The sequence below is a fragment of the Oryctolagus cuniculus genome, chromosome 10, assembly GCF_964237555.1.
Source record: "Oryctolagus cuniculus chromosome 10, mOryCun1.1, whole genome shotgun sequence".
Taxonomy (NCBI): domain Eukaryota; kingdom Metazoa; phylum Chordata; class Mammalia; order Lagomorpha; family Leporidae; genus Oryctolagus; species Oryctolagus cuniculus.
The window spans coordinates 98,519,586-98,541,653 of record NC_091441.1 but is presented as its reverse complement, the minus strand read 5'-3'; the positions used below and the strand labels follow the sequence as shown (position 1 = coordinate 98,541,653).

The 22,068-nt window shown below is 38.7% G+C and overlaps 1 protein-coding gene and 1 pseudogene across 14 annotated transcripts in view; both read left to right on the top strand.

Moving 5' to 3' along the window:
• The window catches only part of DOCK3 (dedicator of cytokinesis 3), a 506,159-nt gene that overhangs the window by 132,263 nt on the left and 351,828 nt on the right, over positions 1 to 22,068 (top strand). For all 14 annotated transcript variants that reach the window (XM_051852375.2, XM_051852373.2, XM_051852369.2 and 11 more), the window contains exon 4: positions 4,096 to 4,151. In XM_051852375.2, the coding sequence (XP_051708335.1) occupies positions 4,096 to 4,151 (56 nt within the window). The remainder of the gene's footprint in view (positions 1 to 4,095; positions 4,152 to 22,068) is intronic.
• LOC138844094 (succinate dehydrogenase [ubiquinone] cytochrome b small subunit, mitochondrial pseudogene) lies at positions 5,708 to 6,834 on the top strand (annotated as a pseudogene).

Here is a 22,068-nt window from a genome sequence, read left to right as displayed (position 1 = left end):
GCCGCAGTGCGCCGGCCGCAGTGCGCCGGCCACAGCGGCCATTGGAGCTGAAACAATGGTAAAGGAAGACCTTTCTCTCTTTCTCTCTCTCTCACTTTCCACTCTGCCTGTCAAAAAAAAAATATTCTTTTAGCTGTTGGGGATCTTTGTTTCCTTTCTTTTCTTTCTTTCTTTTTTTTTTTTTTTTTTTTTGACGGACAGAGTTAGAGAGAGAGACAGAGAGAAAGGTCTTCCTTTGCCGTTGGTGCACCCCGAAAATGGCTGTTAGGGCTGTCACACTGCGCCAATCCAAATCCAGGAGCCAGGTGCTTCTTCCTGGCCTCCCACGTGGGTGCAGGGCCCAAGCACTTGGGCCATCTTCCACTGCCTTCCTGGGCCACAGCAGAGAGCTGGACTGGAAGAGGAGCAACCATGACAGAATCTGGTGCCCCAACCAGGACTAGAACCCAGGGTGCCAGCGCCACAGGTGGAGGATTAGCCAAGTGAGCCGCGGCGCCGGCCTCTTGTGTTTCAATATGAAGTTTAGCATCATTTTTTCTTTATCTGATAAGAATTTTGTTGGTATTTTTATTGGGATTACATTGAATCTGTAAATTGCTTTTGGTAGTATGAACATTTTTAAGATATTAATTCTTCCAATGCACAAATGTGGAAGATTGTTTCATTTTTTTGGTGTCTTCTGTTTCTTTCTTTGTTATTTTCTAATTTTTATCATAGTGATCTTTGACCTTCTTGGTTAAATTTATTCCAGAGTATTTAATATTTTATGTATATGTATTTTGAATGGGATTGTTCTTGGAAATCCTTTCTCAGTCATGGTATTATCTCTGTATATAAAGATAATAAATACAGAGGCTATAGAATTTTTTGTGTTAATTTTATATCCTGCCACTGTACCAAATTTTTTATGAGTTACAATAGTCTCTTAGTGGAATTATTTGGCTCCCCTATATATATACAATTTCAATGGCAGATAGGGATAGTTTTGCTTCTGCCTCTCATATTTGAATCCCTTTGATTTCTTTTTCTTTTGTTAGTTGCAGGGATCACATGTTGTGTCTGAGCTCATTGCTGCATGTCTGTACCTTCCTTGCTAATCTACAGCATACCTCTTCCTTCTGTAGAATTTCCACTGCAGGTTTCTTTCCTACTGTCCTCTGTAAATGTACTGTGTCCACTTTTTCTTCCCCCCCAACCTAAAGCAGTACATGTTTTCTGTGTTTAGCCATCTTGGAATCCCTATCTTGCTTTTGTGGGTGGGAATTTGGCCAGCTGTGTGTGTGTGTGTATGTGTTTGTGTGTGTGTGTGTATGTTTGTTGTTTTATTTTTTTTATTTTTATTTTTTGAGTTTTGTGGATGATGGCGATGTTTTATAACAGTATAGTGGTTATTTTCTAAAAATTTTCTATGTTGATTTACTGAAACTTTCCTGGTCTTTTGGCTAGAAAGAGCAGTCTTTTGTTGGGGTCTCCCCCCCCCCCTTTTTTTTTCCCCTAGGGCTGTTGGTATTTCTAGATTTTATCTTCTTCAGCTTCCAATAGTACATATGACAGGTCTTCAAAAACTTCATGAAGAATGTACACTATGTAAAAACTAAGCTTGAGTTCAGATTTTTTTTTGCACCAAAGTAAACTTATCCTTTAATTCCATTTTCTGTGAACTTTTAAGTACTGTCTTAATAGGTAGCCAAAAAAAAAAAAAGTCTCAGTAGTTTACCACTGTGTTGTCTCTTGTTTCTCAAAATCTAGTTGATTTGCATTATTCTCTCCACCTTTCAGTCTTCATATTTTTGTTTTTATATGATATAAAGTGTTAAAGATTGCTTAGCAGGAGGAACAGTGAAAAGTGTGTCCCTTATATCTTCTCAGAAGTGTTGGCCGGCACCGCAGCTCAATAGGCTAATCCTCCGCCTTGTGGTGCCGGCACACTGGGTTCTAGTCCTGGTCGGGGCGCCGGATTCTGTCCCGGTTGCCCCTCTTCCAGGCCAGCTCTCTGCTGTGGCCAGGGAGTGCAGTGGAGGATGGCCCAAGTGCTTGGGCCCTGTACCCGCATGGGAGACCAGGAAAAGCACCTGGCTCCTGCCTTCGGATCAGCGTGATGCGCCGGCTGTGGTGGCCATTGGAGGGTGAACCAACGGCAAAGGAAGACCTTTCTCTCTCTCTCTCTCTCACTGTCCACTCTTCCTGTCAAAAAAAAATAAGTGTATGTGATCTTGTGAGATTTAAAATTTTTGTTACAAATTCTTCCTTTACAGATAATGGGTAATCATCATTTAGTTGTGGTTACATGGAATTATGTGCTTTATCCTATTTAGTCCAAAATACTCTTATATTAGGATTCTCTGTTGCTGTAGGTCATTTTTTATTATGAGCCAACTTGTAAGACACATTACTATAGTCCAGTTTTCAATGGCCTTGTGTGGTATAGATTGAGTTCATTATTGATTACAGTGTGGGCCAAAGAGTATACATCCATGTTTTTATTTGAAGGGAATTTCATAATCAGTAAAAAGAGTATGATTAGAACATTAAATTTTTCTTTATGGTTGGGTAGATTTTTTTTTGGGTTACTATTTTTTGGGTGGATTAATTTTTATTTATTTATTTTTGAAAGACAGAGTTACAGAGAGATAGAGGTAGAGACAGAAAGAGGTCTTCCATCCGCTGGTTCATTCCCCAGATGATTGCAACAGCCAGAACTGCGCAGATCCGAAGCCAGGAGCCAGGTTTTCTTCTGGGTCTCCCACCTGGATGCAGGGGCCCAGGGATTTGGGTCATCTTCCACAAATTTCCCAGGCCATAGCAGAGAGCTAGATCGGAAGAGGAATAGCCGGGACTAGAACTGGCGCTCATATGGGATGCCAGCGCTTCAGGCCAGGGCTTTAAAAACCTGCTGCACCACAGTGCCGGCCCCAGAACATTAAATTTTTTAAAAATGCTATTCTTTTTTTTTTAACTTTTATTTAATAACTATAAATTTTGAAAGTACAGCTTTTGGATTATAGCGGGTTTTCCCCCCATAACCTGCCTCCCACCCACAACCATCCCATCTCCTACTCCCTCTCCCATCCATTCTTCATTAAGATTCATTTTAAATTATCTTTATTTACAGAAGACCAACTTAGTATATACTAAGTAAAGATTTCAACAGTTTGCACCCACACAGATACACAAACTATAAAATACTGTTGGAATACTAGTTTTACCATAATTCATATAGTTCAACACATTAAGGACAGAGATCCTACATGGGGAGTAAGTGCACGGTGACTCCCATTGTTGATTTAACAATTGACACTCCTATTTATGACCGAGGCTCTTGTTATGAGCTGTCAAGGCTAAAGAAGCCTCTTGAGTTCACAACTCCGACCTTATTTAGGCAAGGACATAATCAAAGTGGAAGTTCTCTCCTCCCTTCAGAGAAAGGTACCTCCTTCTTTGATGGCTTGTTCTTTCCTCTGGGGTCTCACTCAGAGAGATCTTTCATTTAGGTCATTTTTTTGCCACAGTGTTTCCATGCCTGAGAAACTCTCATGAGCTTTTTTAGCTGGATCCAAATGCCTTAGGGCTGAAGGAAGCAATTCTTATCTCTTAGAAATTGAAGTCAGAATTATGGTAAATACTAAACTGGAGACAGTTTGTAAAGAATAAAAGAGTACGTATTTAAAGAAGCTGTCAAATTGATTTTTTCTTCTGTTTATAAATGTTAGCCAGAGTCTGAGAATTGTTTGTATCGTTCAAAACTATAATTCAAATTGTTGATTAGATGATAATGTTGGTTTTGGAGACATATGGAAAACTGTGTATGTAATACTGTATTTTGAGATTAATTTGATGGATCATCTTTAATATTTAACTTGAAAAATTAAATTACAAAATTTATTTTTGCTGTACTAAAAATCAGTTTTCTTCTGAGCAGACTCTGATTGTATATTGGCATGAAATCCCTATATTATGTACTTAGTATAACTTTGTATTCTTAATGTGCAATGGGATTGCTAAATTAGAAAGCCTGTGTTTCAGTTACTATTTTAGTATATGTGAGTTGTTAATCAAAATTTACTTTTTCTAATGGATATCTTTACTGTTTTATAGGGGATCTTCCCTGCAAATTATATTCACTTGAAAAAAGCAATCGTCAGTAACAGAGGGTGAGTAATTGGCCGTACTCAATTTTTAAAAACTATTTATTTATTTGAAAGGTGGAGTTACAATGAGAGAGAGTGAAGGAAAGAGAGAGAGAGAGAGAGAGAGAGAGAGAGAGAGAGAGATATCTTCTGTCTGCTGCTTCACTCCTCAAATGTCCACTTCAGCCTGGGCTGGGCCAGGCTGAAGCCATGATTCAGGAGCTTCATCCAGTTCTCCTATGTGGTTGCAGGGGCTTGAGCATTGGGCTATCTTCTGCTTTCCTTTGATGAATTAGTAGGGAGTTGGATTGGAAATGGAGCAGCTGGGAGATAAACTGGCACCCATATGGGATGCTGGCACTGCAGGTAGCGATTTAACCCACTGTACCACAACGCTGGCCCAACCTTACAAAATTTATTTGCAGTTGTTATCAGGGACAGGAGAAGGTTGTTTGTCTTTTTGGTTCATAGTATAAAAGACCCTACTGGCATATTTTTCTTGCAAAGATATACATGCTTTATTATATGTAATTCTGAGGACATAGCATTTTTCTCTAAGTACTAGCAACTTTAATCTGTTTTCCTATATACTGGAGAAATAATCATAGTTGTGAATTATATAAAAACAATCATAATGGTTCAGATGTTTGTTACTTCAAATGTCCATATCCAGTATTGGAGTGCTTGGGTTCAAGTCTTTGCTCTGCTTCCAATTCATTCTTCTTGCTAATGTGTACCCTAAAAGGCAGCAGGTGATGGTTCATGTGTTTGTGTCCTTGCCACTCACTTGGGAGACCGGGATTGAATTTTGGGCTTCTGGCTTCCACCTTACCCAGTACTGGCTGTTGTGGATCTTTGGGTTGTGAACCAATGGATGCAGGACTGCTTTCAAATAAATAAAATGAATGTAAAACTTTATGTGTGAGTTTTTTTTTTTTTTAAAGTCATGCACTATTTTCAGAGCTATCACTGATAGGATAAAATTGGAGATAATTTTGTCATTTTGTTCATTTATGTTAAAGTAAAAGAAACTTAAAAATCTTTTATTTGTAAGTAGAAATTGAAAATATATTGAAGGGATACTTTTAAAACATACAATATCAATATATAAAAATAGTTTGACAACAGTTTGCAAAACCAAAGCAATATACATTTAAGAGACAAGTAAATATATCAAAATGCTGAACAGAAAAATTGTATAAGTTTGAAATTGATATCCTGTGATTTGATTACTGTTTATAGCCCTTGTCTATATTCCTGGGGAACAGTGCTCTTTCTGCTTTGAACTTGTTGAACACTTTACTTAGTTGAGTATTAAACCTGTAATTATAAAATAAATTGAAATTGTCTTACTTCAAAAATCAATAGAAAAAAGAAAGATGCAGGATTGAGGGGTGGAAGGAAGTATTGTTAGCTTCTTAGAATTGTATCTATGAAATACATAAAATCTGTTTTCCTTATATTAATATTTAAAAAATTAATAAAAATAATTTCTTTACTGTTATATCCTTTTACAAAAGTTAATTTTCTAAAATTATGATGAATTTCAAAATGATGAATTTCAAAATTCATCATTTAAAAATATAAAATTTGGGCCGGAGCGAGATGGCGACTCTCGGGAGGTTGAGTGTCCTTTGCGGTGCCCAAGGAAGTCGAGCTGTGTTCCTCCGAAGCCTGGTGGTGAGACCCACTCATGTCACAGTATTTCTCCAGGACTGGCCTTCCCCAGGATGGTGTGGAGTGCAGCATATTCACCTGTCACCAAGTCGCCACTCTGGTTCCAAGGCTGCATCCCTCCACTGGACTGGCGAGAGAGTTGTCAGTGTTTTGCTCCTAGGCTTGCTTCCAGCTGCTTATTTGAATCCATGCTCTGCAATGGACTACTCCTTGGCTGCAGTTCTGTCTCTTCATAGTCACTGGGGCCTTGGACAAGTTGTTACTGACTACGTGCATGGGGATGCACCACAGAAAGCTGCCAAGGCAGGCCTTCTGGCACTCTCGGCTTTAACCTTTGCTGGCCTTTGTTATTTCAACTATCGCGATGTGGGCATCTGCAAAGCTGTCGCCATGCTGTGGAAGCTCTGACCTTCCTGACTTAATGCCTTAAGAATTGATTTTATGCCTCTGCTTTGTCATGCATTCAACTCACCAAAAGGAGGAAGTAACAGATTAAGGCCATGGGTGTACAAACTTGTCCCAATCACATGGTTATTTTCAGAATTTACTCACTGAGAGAAAGATTTGAGAATTGCTAGCTAAGGAGTTGCGAGACTGAGTTTTGCATTCTGGTAAGTTGTCGCCCAGTTTCTCATGAGACTCGCAGTGTAACTAAGCATTGTCTGTGAGCCTTTGCCTTTTAATTTATCAGTCTCTTAAAGGGAACTGAGCTTTACTGCTATCAGTACAAGATCAGACTCTTCCATAGTTGTCCTAGGAATAAAGGACAAAGGGAAAGACTTAATTCATGAGTAAAGACTGTGGAAAATTAGTGCTGAATATTTGCAAATCTCCCACTCTGTTCAGATGATAGCAGCTCCTGGTGGTTACATGTCCTAGGGAAACCTCAAAATTAGGAAATGCTGATAACGCACATTACAGATTTTTAAATGCTACAAAGAAAAGCTTAGAAAACTTCATCTAAAGAAGTTCCATTTGGAAAGTGGTCCTCCTGGTAGATGTAATAAACACTTCAAATTCTAAACTAAAACTTAATGCTCAAATGTTTGATTTGTCCTAAAATAATCTGTGCATAAATATAAAACTGTAAGTAATTGTTATTTCCCACTCTGTCAATCTTGAGAAAATGCATTCATTGAGAAGAATTTTTTAAAAATAAAATGTATAATAAAAAATATATATATATAAAATTTGGGACCAGTGCTGTGGCACAATGGCTTAAGCTGTTTTGTGCAGTGCCGGCACCCCATATGGGCACTGGTTTGTGTCCTGGCTACCTCACTTCTGGTCCAGTTCCCTTATGATGTGCCTGAGAATGCATTGGAGGATCAGAGGATGGTCCAAGTCCCTGGGTCCCTGCCACCCTCATGGGAGATAGGAGGATCCTGGCTCCTGGCTTCAGCCTGGCCCAGTCCTGGCCATTGTGACTATTTGGGGAGTAAACCAGAACAGTGGATGGAAGACCTTTCTTTCTCTCTTTTTTATCTCTGCCTTTCAAATAAATGAATAAATCTAAAATAAAAAAATATAAAATTTAAGTGCTGTATAATTTTCAATTGAGATAGCTTTCTTTAGTAGAAATAATCTTTTGACAAAAGAGTAAATATATATCAGAGTAACTTCTGAAATTTGGAGAAGGCACACAACTTCGAGATTCCCAGGAGGAAAGAAGGAATGGAAATTAATAGAGGCCAGCGCCGTGGCTCACTAGGCTAATCCTCCACTTTGCGACGCCGGCACACCGGGTTCTAGTCCCAGTCGGGGCACCGGATTCTGTCCTGCTTGCCCCTCTTCCAGGTCAGCTCTCTGCTGTGGCCAGGGAGTACAGTGGAGGATGGCCCAAGTGCTTGGGCCCTGCACCCCATGGGAGACCAGGAGAAGCACCTGGCTCCTGCCATCGGATCAGCGTGGTGTGCCGGCTGCAGCGCGCCGGCCACGGTGGCCATTGGAGGGTGAACCAACGGCAAAGGAAGACCTTTCTCTCTGTCTCTCTCTCTCACTGTCCACTCTGCCTGTCAAAAAAAAAAAAAAAAAAAAGAAATTAATAAAAAAGATCTGAGAAGCTCCTTGATTCTCAGTTGGGCTGATTACTGAGCATCTTCCCCTATAGAAGCCACTCCATAAAGACCAGGAGAGTTGACTACTTCAGAAAGCTACAAAAAATATGAAGAAATGGTGAAATATGACACAACCGAAGGATATAAACATCTAGTAAATGAACCTGAAGAAATGGACTTCTGTGAATTGCCTGATGAAGAATTCAAAATAATTATCATAAAATTCTGTGAGTTGCAACAAACAGAGGTAGACAACTGAGCAAAATCACAGATATGATACATGAGCATCATGAAAATATCAATAGATAGAAACCATTTGAAACAAAAAGCAAAAAAAAAAAAAAAAAACTGAACCATTACTGAACCATTCAGACTTTCTGCAGCTGAAGAACATAGTAACTGAACTGAAAAGTTCAATGGAAAGCTACAATAGAATTCTTGATCAAATAGAAGGATGAATCAGTGAATTCGGGGTTTATTTGAAATTACCTATTCAGAGGAACAAAAAGGAAAAAACAATAAAAAAGGATGAAGTAAGCCCAAGGAAATTAAGGGACATAATCAAGCATACCAGTTGATGCACTATGGGATTAAGTGAAAGTTAAAGAGAAAAAGGACAAAAAATTTACTTAAATAAATGATGTATGGAGGCATCCACAATTTGGGAAGGGAAATGGATATCACTTCTTGAAGACTATAAAATGCTGTTAAGATAAACTGAAAGAAATCCAAACCAAGGCATATTATAATCAAATTGTCAAAAGCCAAAGACAGGAATTTTAAAAGCAAGTAGAAAAAGGAACTCACCATGTACAAGGGAATGTTGGTATAAGACCATCAACAGATTTCTACGAAGAGATGTTGCATGCAACAAGGAAGTAGGATGTTATAGTCAAAGTACTGAAGGGAAAAAAAAAAGAGGAAAAAAAAAAAAAACCCCAGCTGTTAATCAAGCATGTTAAACCCAGAAAAGATGTTCTTCAAAAATAAAAGAGAGAGAAAGACAAAAGCTGAGAGAATATCCACCACTAGATCTGCTTCATAAGAAATGCTAAAAGGAATTCTTTAAATTGAAACAAAAGGCACTAAACATCAGCATGGAAAGATAAGAAGGTATAGGACTTAGGGGTAAAGGAAAATATATCGAACACTAATATTGTAAAGGTTGTATACAAATCATTTTGAATTTTTTTGTAAAGGTTAAAAGACTATTAAAAATAACCACAAAACTGTGTTCATGGATGCGCCATACAAAATATGCAGACTGTGATAAAAAGTTTGGGATGGAATTACAATTGGAGAGTTTTTATATGTGATTGAAGTTGTTATCAACTTAGAATGCTATTATGAAATCTTTTATGGTGACCATAAAGAAAATATGTATAGATGATATAGAAGAGAAAAAGAAAGGAATCAAAACATATCATTACAAAATGAGTCACAATTGAAGACAGAGAGGAAAAGAACAAAGAACTGAACCAACAAAATACCTGACAAAATAATAAAATGGCAGTATTATGTCCTTATCTATTAATAATTACTTTAAAAATGCGATAGTTTTTTAGGACTGAGAAAACAAAAGTTTGAGTTTGGAACTTCCAGCTTGACTGGAAATTAAGAGACAAAATCCTAGAGAAGTGAGTGTCCTAGAGATAGACCCTTAATTTGTGTATGCATTTCTTCTGTGTGATGAATTCCTAGAATGGAAGAATCTTAACAAAAAAGCATGTCTGGCATATAGTAAAGACTTGAGTATACTTTGCCAGTCACCCAGGATTGTTGAGAAAGACTTGACGCCTGTGAATTATTTCCTTTTCATAGATTCTTTGACTTAGTTAGCAGCTTAGCTGTGTTATTTGAATTATTGATGATTCTGTGTATATAGGGATGCTATCCTGTCCTATCAGCTCTTACCACTAAGCATGGTAATATTAGGTTGCTCCCTCGTGATCCCTTGAGTTCCATCCATGATTCTTCTCACCTGTGTTATACAACAGCAATCCTATGTCTTAGGACTAGGGAACGTCATAACAACAAATGTCCAAACCTTTTCCCCTGTCCCTTTCCTAGTTAAAGGAGAAAACATGAACCTAAAAAGACCTCATAGTAATCTCAATATAATGCAATCATGTTTTCATTTGGTGTATGCATATTACTAGGAATGGAAATAAAAATGTTTGATCTGAGAAGGAGAGGTGTCCTTTTCATCTTTACCTCTTGTTTCTGGACCCATTCATCTTTTCTCTTGCTTCTGGCTGTGAAAGAAACATAGCTGTGTATTGATTATTGGTCACTGCCTTAGCCTTTTAAAAAAAGATAGTACAATGAAATCTTCTATATTGCTCTGTATTATTTTATGAAGTGTATTGTTCTGGATAGTGAAGTAGCTAGAAAGATCAGTGAGTCCTGCGAGTGTCAGTCCCATATCTACTTTTTTTTTTTTCATCTAAAGTGACTTCCTTGTTCATATTGAAATGGGGTCCCAAGCAGTAAACTTGTTGATAGGTGGCTGGCTAGTTAAATCGTAGTATGATACCACATTATAGTCTCAGGGTTGCCGATTGCAGTTGGCAAGTTTGGTTCTAGCATTTCATTGGGTACTTTTTGTTTTTTGATGTAGAGTTAGACAGTGAGAGAGAGACAGACAGACAGAAAGGTCTTCCTTCTGTTGGTTCACCCCCCCAAATGGCCGCTATGGCTGGCATGCTGCAGCCAGCGTGCTGCGCCCATCCGAGGCCAGGAGCCAGGTGATTCCTCCTGGTCTCCCATGCAGGTGCAGGGCCCAAGCATTTGGGCCATCCTCCACTTCCTTCCCAGGCCACAGCAGAGAGCTGGACTGGAAGAGGAGCAACCAGGACAGAATCCGGCGCCCCAACCGGGACTAGAACCTGGGATGCCAGCGCCACAGGCAGAGGATTAGCCAAGTGAGCCGTGGTGCCGGCCCATTGGCTACATTTTTGTGCTTATTTTTGTTTTATAACATATCTTTTTTATTTTTTTTTTAAGATTTACTTATTTTATTTGAGAGTTAGAGTTACAGCCAGTGAGAGGGAGAGACAGAGAGAAAGGTCTTCCTTCCATTGGTTCACTCCCTAAATGGCCACAGTGGCTGCAGCTTTACCGATTGGGAGCCAGGAGCCAGGCACTTCTTCCTGGTCTCCCATGTGGGTGCAGGGGCCCAAGGACTTGGGCCATCTTCTACTGCTTTCCCAGGCCATAGCAGAGAGCTGGACTGGAAGTGGAGCAGTCGGGACTAGAACCGGCATCCATATGGGATGCTGACACCGCAGGCAGAGGATTAACCTACTGTGCCACAGCACCGGCCCCTCATTTCCTTTTTAAAATACATGTTATTTGGCCGGCGCCACAGCTCAATAGGCTAATCCTCCACCTAGCGGCTCCGGCACACTAGGTTCTAGTCCTGGTTGGGGTGCCGGATTCTTTCCCGGTTGCCCCTCTTCCAGGCCAGCTCTCTGCTGTGGCCAGGGAGTGCAGTGGAGGATGGCCCAAGTGCTTGGGCCCTGCACCCCATGGGAGACCAGGAGAAGTACCTGGCTCCTGCCTTTGGATCAGCGCGGTGCGCTGGCCGCAGTGCGCCAGCCGTGGCGGCCATTGGAGGGTGAACCAACGGCAAAGGAAGACCTTTCTCTCTGTCTCTCTCTCTCACTATCCACTCTGCCTGTCCAAAAAAAAAAAAAGTTATTTCTTCATTTTTGTATCCATCCTAAACATTTAAAAATATTTATTCTTCTCAGAGTTAATTTTATCTGAAAAGCAGTTATTTTTATAATTTTAAAGACTTTGAGCATTAATCTAAATGTGTTTTAGAATTTGGTTTTTGCAGCACTTCAGCCTCAGAATCAACCCTTGGGGCATTCAGATCTGGCTAAAAGGCCCATGAAAGTCTCACAGGCATGGAAAGCCATGACATGGTGGCAAAAAAAAATCTAAATGAAAGATCCTGGTGAACAAGATCCCAGCGGAAGGAACAGGCCATCAAGGAGGGAGGCTCCTTTCTCCAAAGGGAGGAAGGAACCTCCACTGTGATATGGCCTTGACTAAACAAGTTCAGAGTTGGTGAACTCAAGGGGCTTCCATAGCCTAGACAGCTCATGGCAAAAGCCTCAGGTGATTACTGATGCCATAAATAAGAGTGCCAATTGTTAAATCAACAACAGGAGTCACTGGGTACAGGCTTCCCACATAGAATCTCTGTCCTTAATATGTTTTACTATGAAACTTAAAAACAACACTACTAGTTGAACAATACCCTATACCTCGTGTGGTTGAGTGAGGGAAGCCTGTTGAAATCCTTGCTTAGTATATACTAAGTTGATCTTCTGTATATGAAGGTAATTGAAAATGAAACTCGATGAAGGGTGGGATGGGACAGGTAGTGGGAGAGGGGAGGGCTGCAGGAGGGAGGGAGGTTGGTTGGGGGGGAAGCCACAACAATACAAAAGTTGCACTTTGTAAATTCACATTTATTCAATAATAATAAAAAAAGAACCTGAATAAAAAAAAAAGAATTTGGTTTTTGGGGCCTGTGCTTTAGTGCAGTGGGTTAACTCCCTGGCCTGAAGCGCCAAAATCCCATATGGGTGCTGATTTGAGACCCAGCTTACTCCACTTCTAATCCAGCTCTCTGCTAAGTATTGGGAAAGCAGTAGAAGATGACCCACGTCCTTGGGCCCCTGCACCCAAGTGGCCGACTTGGAAGAAGTCCCTGGCTCCTGGCTTTGGATTGGCACAGCTCCAGCCGTTGTGGCCATTTGGGGAGCGAACCAGCAAATCAAAGATCTCTCTCTCTCTCTCTCTCTCTCTCTCTCTTTGCCTCTCCTTCTCTGTGTAACTCTGACTTCCAAATAAATAATTCTTCAAAAAAAAAAAAAAAGAATTTTGGTTTTCAAAAGTCGGAGATTTATTTTTTCCCACCTCTTTGCCCCCTGAACATATCTATTGCCTGTGCAGTTAACACACCACACCAGCTCCCAGAGTAGAACCAGATCCCACAAAAACATTTTAGAGCTCTTTTCTCCACAGTGACACAGAGGCCATGAAAAATTCTGATCCTTGGTTGAGGTCTGATTTTTAATGATGAGCTTGGTTAAAACCATACTCTTCAGTGAGGTTCAATAGTGGTTGTTCCTGTACCTCATGTTGTTCTTTTGCAGGAGCTTCAAGCAATGAACTCTCTTTCATTTGGAACACTTTTTGTTCGTGTTCTTCCTCTAAATCCCATCTTCTGCTCACCAGAGCTGGCTTTTGACTTTAGAACCTGGAATTTCTATGATTTCATTCTAGTTTACTACTTTGTGTTTTTTGTTTGTGGCTGGTCCATTGATATGTTTATTTTACTTTGGATTTCAGAAAGGTATTTGGCTTTCTATTCCTATATTTTATCTATTACTGCTGTGTATTGGCAGCTGAGAAAATCTATCAAAACATGAACTTAGCTATTTTGATAAGTATTTGTAAAATCCTTATTGAAAGCTCAGAATTAAAATCTTGCTGATTTAGGGGTAGGCATGTGGCACAGTGTTTAAGATATCATGAAGGAAGCCTGCATCCCAGATCACAGTTGTTTGAGTCCTGGCTCCATTTCCAATTCAGCTTCCTCTAACTCCCTGGTAATAATGCACATCCTGGAAAGCATCAGATGATGACACATGTCCCTGCCACCCATGTAGGAGACTCATTGAGGTCCAGCTCCTGACTTTGACCTAGTCTGGCTGTTGTGGGCATTTGCTGAGTGAACTTAGCGAAAAAAAAAAAAAAAAAAGAAAGAAAGAAAGAAAAAAGAAAAGAAATATCAAAGAAAAATTCTAAAAAATCTAGCTGATTTTGACATTGTTTTATTCTAGATATTCTTTGTTTTTTTGTAAGTAACAAAAATTAAAGTATTAAGTCAGTAGTAGGGGCTGACACTGTGTAACAGTGGGTTAGGCCTCCACCTGTGGCACTGGCATCCCACGTAAGCGCTGGTTCCTGTCCCAGCTGCTCTTCTTCCAATCCAGGTCTCTGCTAATGGTGTGGGAAAGCAGTGGAAGATGGTCCAAGTGCTTTAGTCTCTGCACCTATGTGGGAGGCCTGGAAGAAGACCCCAGCTCCTGGTTTTAGATCTGCCCAGCTCTGGCTGTTGTGGCCATTTCAGGAATGAACTAATGGATGGAAGTACCTCTCTTTCTCTGTCTCTCCTTCTCTCTGTAACTCTGCCTCTCAAATAAATAAACAATTTAAAAAGTCAGTAATATTTATAGATGTCCTGTGTATGATCCATTGTATTTGGTACTATATACTCATCACACTACACTTTGGTATCCCAGATTTTACTTGAAATTGTTCACTTATTTCAGATGAGTAATCAGAGGCTTTCAGAGGTCAAGTGTCTTTACCAAAGTAGCATTGCTACAAACTGGGGAAGTTAGCAACTGAAGCCAAGATAACATAGTCTGTATTTCATACTCCTAGTTATATTGCTGTACAATAGCCATATAATTAAATGATCTTCTCTGCCAAATTTTATTTCTCATAAATTCTTTTTTGTTCACCTTGGATATGCAGTGTGGAAGCCTTTTATTTTATTTTCATTAAACTTTTTTTTGTTTAAGGAATACACACTTTATGCATTTCATACATACAAGTTTAGAAACATGGTGATTCTTCCCACCCTCCCTTCCCTCCCACCCATCCTCCCACATTTCTTCCTCTTCCCTCTCCTATTCCCATTCTTACATTTTACAAAGATCTGTTTTCAGTTAACTTTATACTTATAAGATTAACCCTACTCTAAGTAAAGAGTTCAACAAATATTATCTCATAAACTCCTTATATTGTGTGAACTCAGGATTCTCTTGGAAATCAGCTTACTAAGCAACTTTATTTGTATATTTTTCTTGGTGTTCTGACTGCATTCTAATTGGCTTATGGAACAATGTGTTTATAAAACATACTCTTGTTGAATTTTTATAAAGATTTATTTTATTTTATTTTATTTTATTTGAAAGACAGAGTTACAGAGAGAACTAGAGAAAGAGAGAGGTCTCCCATCCGCTGGTTCACTCCCCAAATGGTTGCATCAGAGCTTCTTCCAGGTCTCCCACATGGGTTCAGGGGCCCAAGGACTTGCGCCATCCTCTGCAGCTTTCCCAGGCACATTACTTGGGAGCTGGATCAGAAGTGGAGCAGCTGGGATGTGAACTGGCACCCATGTGGGATGCTAGCCCTGTAGACTGAGGCTTTAACCCTCTGTGCCACAGTGCTGGCCCCACTATTGTTGAATTTTAAATTTATTGATTGTAACTTATAACACCAGAGAAATAAGTCAATATTAGTGTGGGCTAAAGGTTAGTACAGAATGACGTACATTAAAAATCTTAGAACTCAGGGCCAGTGCTGTGACACAGCACATTAAACCACTGCCTGCAGTGCTGGCATCCCATATGGGTACTGGGTTGAATACTGGATGCTCCACTTCTGATGCAGCTCACTGCTCATGCACCTGGGAGGGCAGCAGAGAATGGCCCAAGTGCTTAGGCCCTTGCACTCAAATGGGACACCTGGGTGAAGCTCCTGGCTCCCGCTTTTGGCCTGGCCCAGCCTCTGCTGATGCAGCCATTTGGGGAGTGAATCAGTGGATGGAAGATCTCTCTCTCTCCCTCTCTCTGTGTAACTCAGCTTTTCAAATAGATAAATCTTTTTTAAAAAGAGTATTAGAACTTTGTAGTAGGAACAATGTAATTTCCAAAAATCCTAGTGATTAAAGTACCTGAAGAACTTAACAGATGAGTCTCCAAAGAAATCATATTTCAGTTTATTCTATGTAGCATTTCTGTGTTAACTTTACTAAAATATAACTCTTATAATACCCCCTCTTGTGTATTTCCATAGTGTCAAGTTTAAATCTGAACATTGTTCTGACAACATCACTTGGTGTTACCAAACATATCTTTCATGTGTGCATGTGTGTAATATGCCTTGCTCATTTTTTTCTCACTACTTTTTACAGCATATCACAGCTTACAGAGCCCTCCCCACCTAGATGCCTTTTAGACCCAACTCCTTTAGGTACTTCATTTTAAATTTTTTATTAATATGAAGAGAATACATTTCATGTATTTCATAGGTACAGTTCTAAGAAGATAACCATACTTCCCTCTATCCCTTGTTCCTCCCCCTTCTTCTTGCCCTTCTTTCATTTTAATCATTTTGCAAAGACATAACTGCAATCTCCATAATCATAGGCTTAATTCACCTCTAACCGCAATACTCAACAAACAAAAAGTAGGAAGACCACGGTTCTACAGGAGTATAAGTAAAGGCTAAAAATTACAATCATAAACCAAGATGTCTGTTTCATTCCTATACATTTTATTGTATTATGTATTAACTGCCACATATCAGAGAAAACGTGATATTTGTATTTTTAAGGTAGGCTTATTTCACTAAGCATAAGGGTTTCAAATTGCATCCACTTTGTTGTAAAAGATAGGACTTCATTATTTTTTTAAATGGCTGAGTAGTATTCCATTGTGTATCTATACCACATTTTCTTTGACCAGTCACCAGTTGATGGACATCTGGGCTGATTGTATATCTTAGCTATTGTGACCTGAACTGCAGCAAATGTAGGGGCATAGGTAACTCTTTGATATGGTGATTTAATTTTTCTTGAGTAAATTCCCAGGAATGGGATGGATGGTCATATGGTAGATCTATTTTCATAATTCTGAGGAATTTCCATATTATTTTTCATAATGGTTATACTAGTTTACATTCCTACCAACAGATATTAGGGTATCCTTTTCTCCATATTCTCATGAGCATTTATTTATATTTTGATTTTTGGATGATAGTCATTCTAACTGGGGTGAGATAAAACCTCCTTGTAGTTTTCATTTGCATTTCCTGATGACTAATGATCCTGAGCATTTTTTCATGTATCTTTGTTCGGCATTTATATTTCATCCTTTGAAAATGCCCGTTCTTGTCCTTTGCCCATTTCTTAACTGGATTGTTCGTTTTGTTGTTGCTGAGTTTCTTGAAGTCTTTATAGATTCTGATTATATTGTATAGTTTCTGGAAATACTTCTCCCATTCTGTCGGTTGTCTCTTTGCTTTGTTTCTGTTGCAGTGCATAAGCTTCTTAGCTTGATGTAATCTCATTTGCCTATTTTTGCTTTGATTGCCTATGTGTATGGGGTCTTTACCAGGAAGTCTTTTCCTATGCCAATATCTTGCAGAGTTTCCCCCAATGTTTTCTCCTAGTAAGTTGATAGTTTTAGATCATAGACTAAGATCCTTGATCCATTGTGAATTGATTTTTGTATAAGGCATAGGATAGGTGTCTTGTTTTATACTTCTATATGAAGATCCAGTTTTCCCAGCTCCTTTTGTTGAAGAGACTTTCTTTTCCAGGGATTGATTTTAGCTCATTTTTCAGAGATTGATTGGTTGTAGATGTGTGGATTAATTTCTAGGGTTTTTATTCTGTTCTGTTGGTCTACATGTCTATTTTTATGCCAATACCAGGCTGTTTTGGTTATAAATGTTTTGATTAAAAGACATATAAGTATGTCTTGATATATCTGGTATTGTGATAACATCTGCTTTCATTTTGTTTCCGATTGCTTTAGCTCTTTGGTATCTCGTGTTTCCATATAAATTTTAGCATCCTTTTTTCTAGCTCCGAGAAGAATTTTGTCAGTACTTTTATTGGGATAGTTTTGAATCAGTAAATTGCTTTTGGTAGTATGGACATTTTGATATTATTTCTCCCAATCCACAAGCATGGAAGATGTTTCCTTTTTGTGTGTGTGTGTGTGTGTCATCTTCTTTTTCCTTCTAAATCTTTTGTAATTTTCATTGCTGAGACCTTTCACCTCCTTACTTAAATTTATTCCAAGATATTTAAATTTATTTTGTAGTTGGTGTGAATGGAACTGATCTTAGAAGTTTTTTCTCAGCCATGGTTTTGTATATACAAAGGCTATTGATTGTGTGTTGATTTGAGATCCTGTAACTTTTCTAACTCTCTTATGAGTTACAGTAGTTACATAGTAGAGTCTTTTGCTTCCTCTACATATAGGCTCTTGTGGTCTGCAAACAGGGATAATTTGGCTTCCTCTTCTATTTGTATCCCTTTGATTTCTTTTTCTTGCCTAATGGCTCTGGCTGAAAACACTTCCAGAACTATATTGAAAAGCAGTGTTGAAAGTTGGCATCTTTTCTGGTTCTGTTTCTTAGTGGAAATGCTTCCAACTTTTCCTCATTCAGTATGGTGCTGGCTGTGGGTTTGTCATACATTGCCTTGATCGTGTTGATGAATGTTCCTTCTGTACCCAGATTGCTTTAAGTTTTTATCGTGACAGAATGTTGTATTTTATCAAATGCTTTCTATGTATCTGTTGAAATAATCTATGGTTTTTATCGTTCAGTTTGTTAATGTGATGTATCACATTTATTGATGTGCATATGTTGAACCATCCCTGCATACTAGGTATAGATCCCACTTGACTGGGTGAGTGATATTTCTGTTGTTGTCAGATTCCATTTACTAGTATTTTGTTGAGTATTTTTGCATTTGTATTCATCAGGGGATATTAGTCTGTAGTTCTATTTCTTTGTTTTTCAGGTTTCGGAATTAAAGTGATGCTGGCTTTATAAGGAGTTTTGGAAGATTCCTTTCTTTCAGTTATTTTGATAGTTTGAGAAGAATTGGAATTAGTTTTTTTTTTTTTTTTTTTTCTTGAGGATTTGGTAGAATTCAGCAGTGAAGCTATCTGTTCCTGGGCTTTTTTTGTTGGGAGGCCTTTATTACTTACTCTATCTCTGTCTTGGTTATTAGTTTATTAAGCTTTTTATATCTTCATGACTCAAATGGAGTAGATTGTATGTGTCCAGAAATCTGTACATTTCTTCTAGATTTCCAATTTGTTGGCATATAGCTTTTTGTAATAATTCCTGATGATTCTTTTGATTTCTGTGGTATGCATTGTAATGTCTCCTTTTTCCTCTCTGATTTTATTAATTTGGGTCTTCTCCAATTTTTTTTTTTTGGTTCATTGGGCCAATGGGATATTGATTTTGTTTACTTTTTCAAAAAGCAGCTCTTCCTTTCAATGATCTTTTTTTTTTTTTTGGTTTGAATTTTTTATCCTCAATTTTAATTCTTTCTTTCTTCCCACTAATTTTTCTTAAATATATATTATATTTATTTAAAATGCAGAGTTATATATATAGAGAGAGGGTAGATAGATCTTCGATCTGCTGGTTCACACCCTAAATGGCCTCAGTGGCCAGAGCTGGGCCCAATTGAAGCCAGGAGCTTCATCCTGGTCTCCCATATGGGTGCAGGAGCCCAAAGATCTGGATCATCTTCTTTTTTCCCAAGTGTATTATCAGGGAGCTGGCTCAGATGTGGAATAGCCAGGATTTGAACTGGCACCCATATGAGATAACTGGGGTCACAGGTGGCAGTTTAACCTGTTAGGCCACAATGGCAGCCTCCTAGTTTTGGGTTTGGTTTATTATTGCTTTTCTGAGTCCTTGAGATATATTGTTAGATCATTTGTTTGATGCCTTTCCAATTTCTTGTTGTAGGTGCTAGTTCCTATAAACTTCCCTCTTAACACTGCTTTTGCTATTATCTCGTAAGTTTTGATATGTCGTGTTGTCATCTTCATTCATTTCTAGGAAGTTTTTTTAATTATCCTTTTGATTTCTTCTCTGACCCACTGTTTGTTTAGGAGCATGTTATTCAGTCTCCACGTGTTTGCATATTTTCTAGAGTTTCTTAAGTTGTTAATTTCCAGCTTCATTACACTGTGGTCAGAAAAGATAATGTGGTAGGATTTTAGTTGTTTTAAATTTGATGAGACTTGCTTTATGGCATAGCATATGGTGTATTTTAGAGAAATTTCCTTGCATTGATGAAAAGTATCTGTATTCTGCTGCTGCTGTGTTGAAGTGTTCTGTAGATATCAATTAAGTCCATTTGGTCCGTAGTATTGATAAACTCTCTTCTTTCTTTGTTGATTTTCTTTTTTTCTTGGTCTGTTTGATCTGTCCACTGATGAAAGTAAGATGTTGAAGTCCCTCATTTTTATTGTATTGGAGTCCATGTCTTCCTTTAGATCCACTGACACTGGTTTTAAATAGCAAAGCGCCCTGACATAGGGTGCATTTATAATTTGTGATTATCACATCTTCGTGTTGAATTGATCCCTTAATCATTACTTAATGCTGTGTTTTCTCTCTTTTTTCTTTTTTTTTTTTAACTTTTATTTAATGAATATAAATTTCCAAAGTACAGCTTATGGATTACAATGGCCCCCCCCCCATAACTTCCCTCCCACTCGCAACCCTCCCATCTCCTGCTCCCTCTCCACTTCCATTCACATCAAGATTCATTTTCAATTCTCTTTATATACAGAAGATCAGTTTAGCATATATTAAGTAAAGCTTTCAACAGTTTGCACCCACATAGAAACACAAAGTGAAAAATACTGTTTGAGTACTTGTTATAGCATTAAATCACAATGTACAGCACATTGAGGACAGAGATCCTACATGAGGAGTAAGTGCACAGTGACTCCTGTTGTTGACTTAACAAATTGACACTCTTCTTTATGGCATCAGGAATCACCCTATGCTCCAGTCATGAGTTGCCAAGGCTATGGAAGCCTTTTGAGTTCACTGACTCTGATCATGTTTTGACAAGGTCGTAGTAAGAGTGGAAGTTCTCTCCTCCCTTCAGAGAAAGGTACCTCCTTCTTTGATGGCCCTGTTCTTTCCACTGGGATCTCATTCACACAGATCTTTCATTTAGGTCTTTTTTTTTTTTTTTTTTTGGTCAGAGTGTCTTGGCTTTCCATGCCTAAAATAATCTCATGGGCTTTTCAGCGGATCTGAATGCCTTTAGGGCTGATTCTGAGGCCAGAGTGCTGTTTAGGACATCTGCCATTCTATGAGTCTGCTGTGTATCTCGCTTCCCATGTTGGATCGTTCTCTCCCTTTTTGATTCTATCAGTTAGTATTTGCAGACACTAGTCTTGTTTATGTGATCCTTTTGGCTCTTAGTCCCATCATTATGATCAATTGTGAACAGAAATTGATCACTTGGACTAGTGAGATGGCATTGGTACATGCCACCTTGATGGGATTGAATTGGAATCCTCTGGTATGTTTCTAACTCTACCATTTGGGGCAAGTCAGCTTGAGCATGTCCCAAATTATACATCTCTTCCCTCTCTTATTCCCACTCTTATGTTTAACAGGGATCACATTTCAGTTAATTTTCAACAGTTAAGAATAACTGTGTATTAATTACAGAATTAAACCAGTCATATTAAGTAGAACAGACAAAAAAACTACTAAGAGGGATAATGTATTAAGTTGTTCATTAACAGTAAGGGCTATGCTGATCAAGTCACCGTTTCCCATAGTGTCCATTTCACTTCAACAGGTTTCCTTTTTCGTGTTCAGTCAGTTGTCACCGATCAGGGAGAACATATGGTATTTGTCCCTTTGGGACTGGCTTATTTCACTCAGCATGATGTGTTCCAGATTCCTCCATTTTGTTGCAAATGACTGGATTTCGTTGTTTCTTACTGCGGTATAGTATTCTAAAGAGTACATATCCCATAATTTCTTTATCCAGTCTACCATTGATGGGCATTTAGGTTGGTTCCAGGTCTTAGCTATTGTAAATTGAGCTGCAATAAACATTAGGCTGCAGACCGCTTTTTTGTTTGCCAATTTAAATTCCTTTGGGTAAATTCCAAGGAGTGGGATGGCTGGGTCGAATGGTAGGGTTATCTTCAGGTTTCTGAGGAATCTCCAGACTGACTTCCATAGTGGCTTGACCAGTTTGCATTCCCACCAACAGTGGGTTAGTGTCCCTTTTTTCCCCACATCCTCTCCAGCATCTGTTGTTGGTAGATTTCTGTATGTGAGCCATTCTAACCGGGGTGAGGTGAAACCTCATTGTGGTTTTGATTTGCATTTCCCTGATTGCTAATGACCTTGAACATTTTTTCATGTGCCTGTTGGCCATTTGGATTTCCTCTTTTGAAAAATGTCTGTTGAGGTCCTTGGCCCATCTCTTAAGTGGCTTGTTGGTTTTGTTTTTGTGGAGTTTCTTGATCTCTTTGTAGATTCTGGTTATTAACCCTTTATCTGTTGCATAGTTTGCAAATATTTTTTCC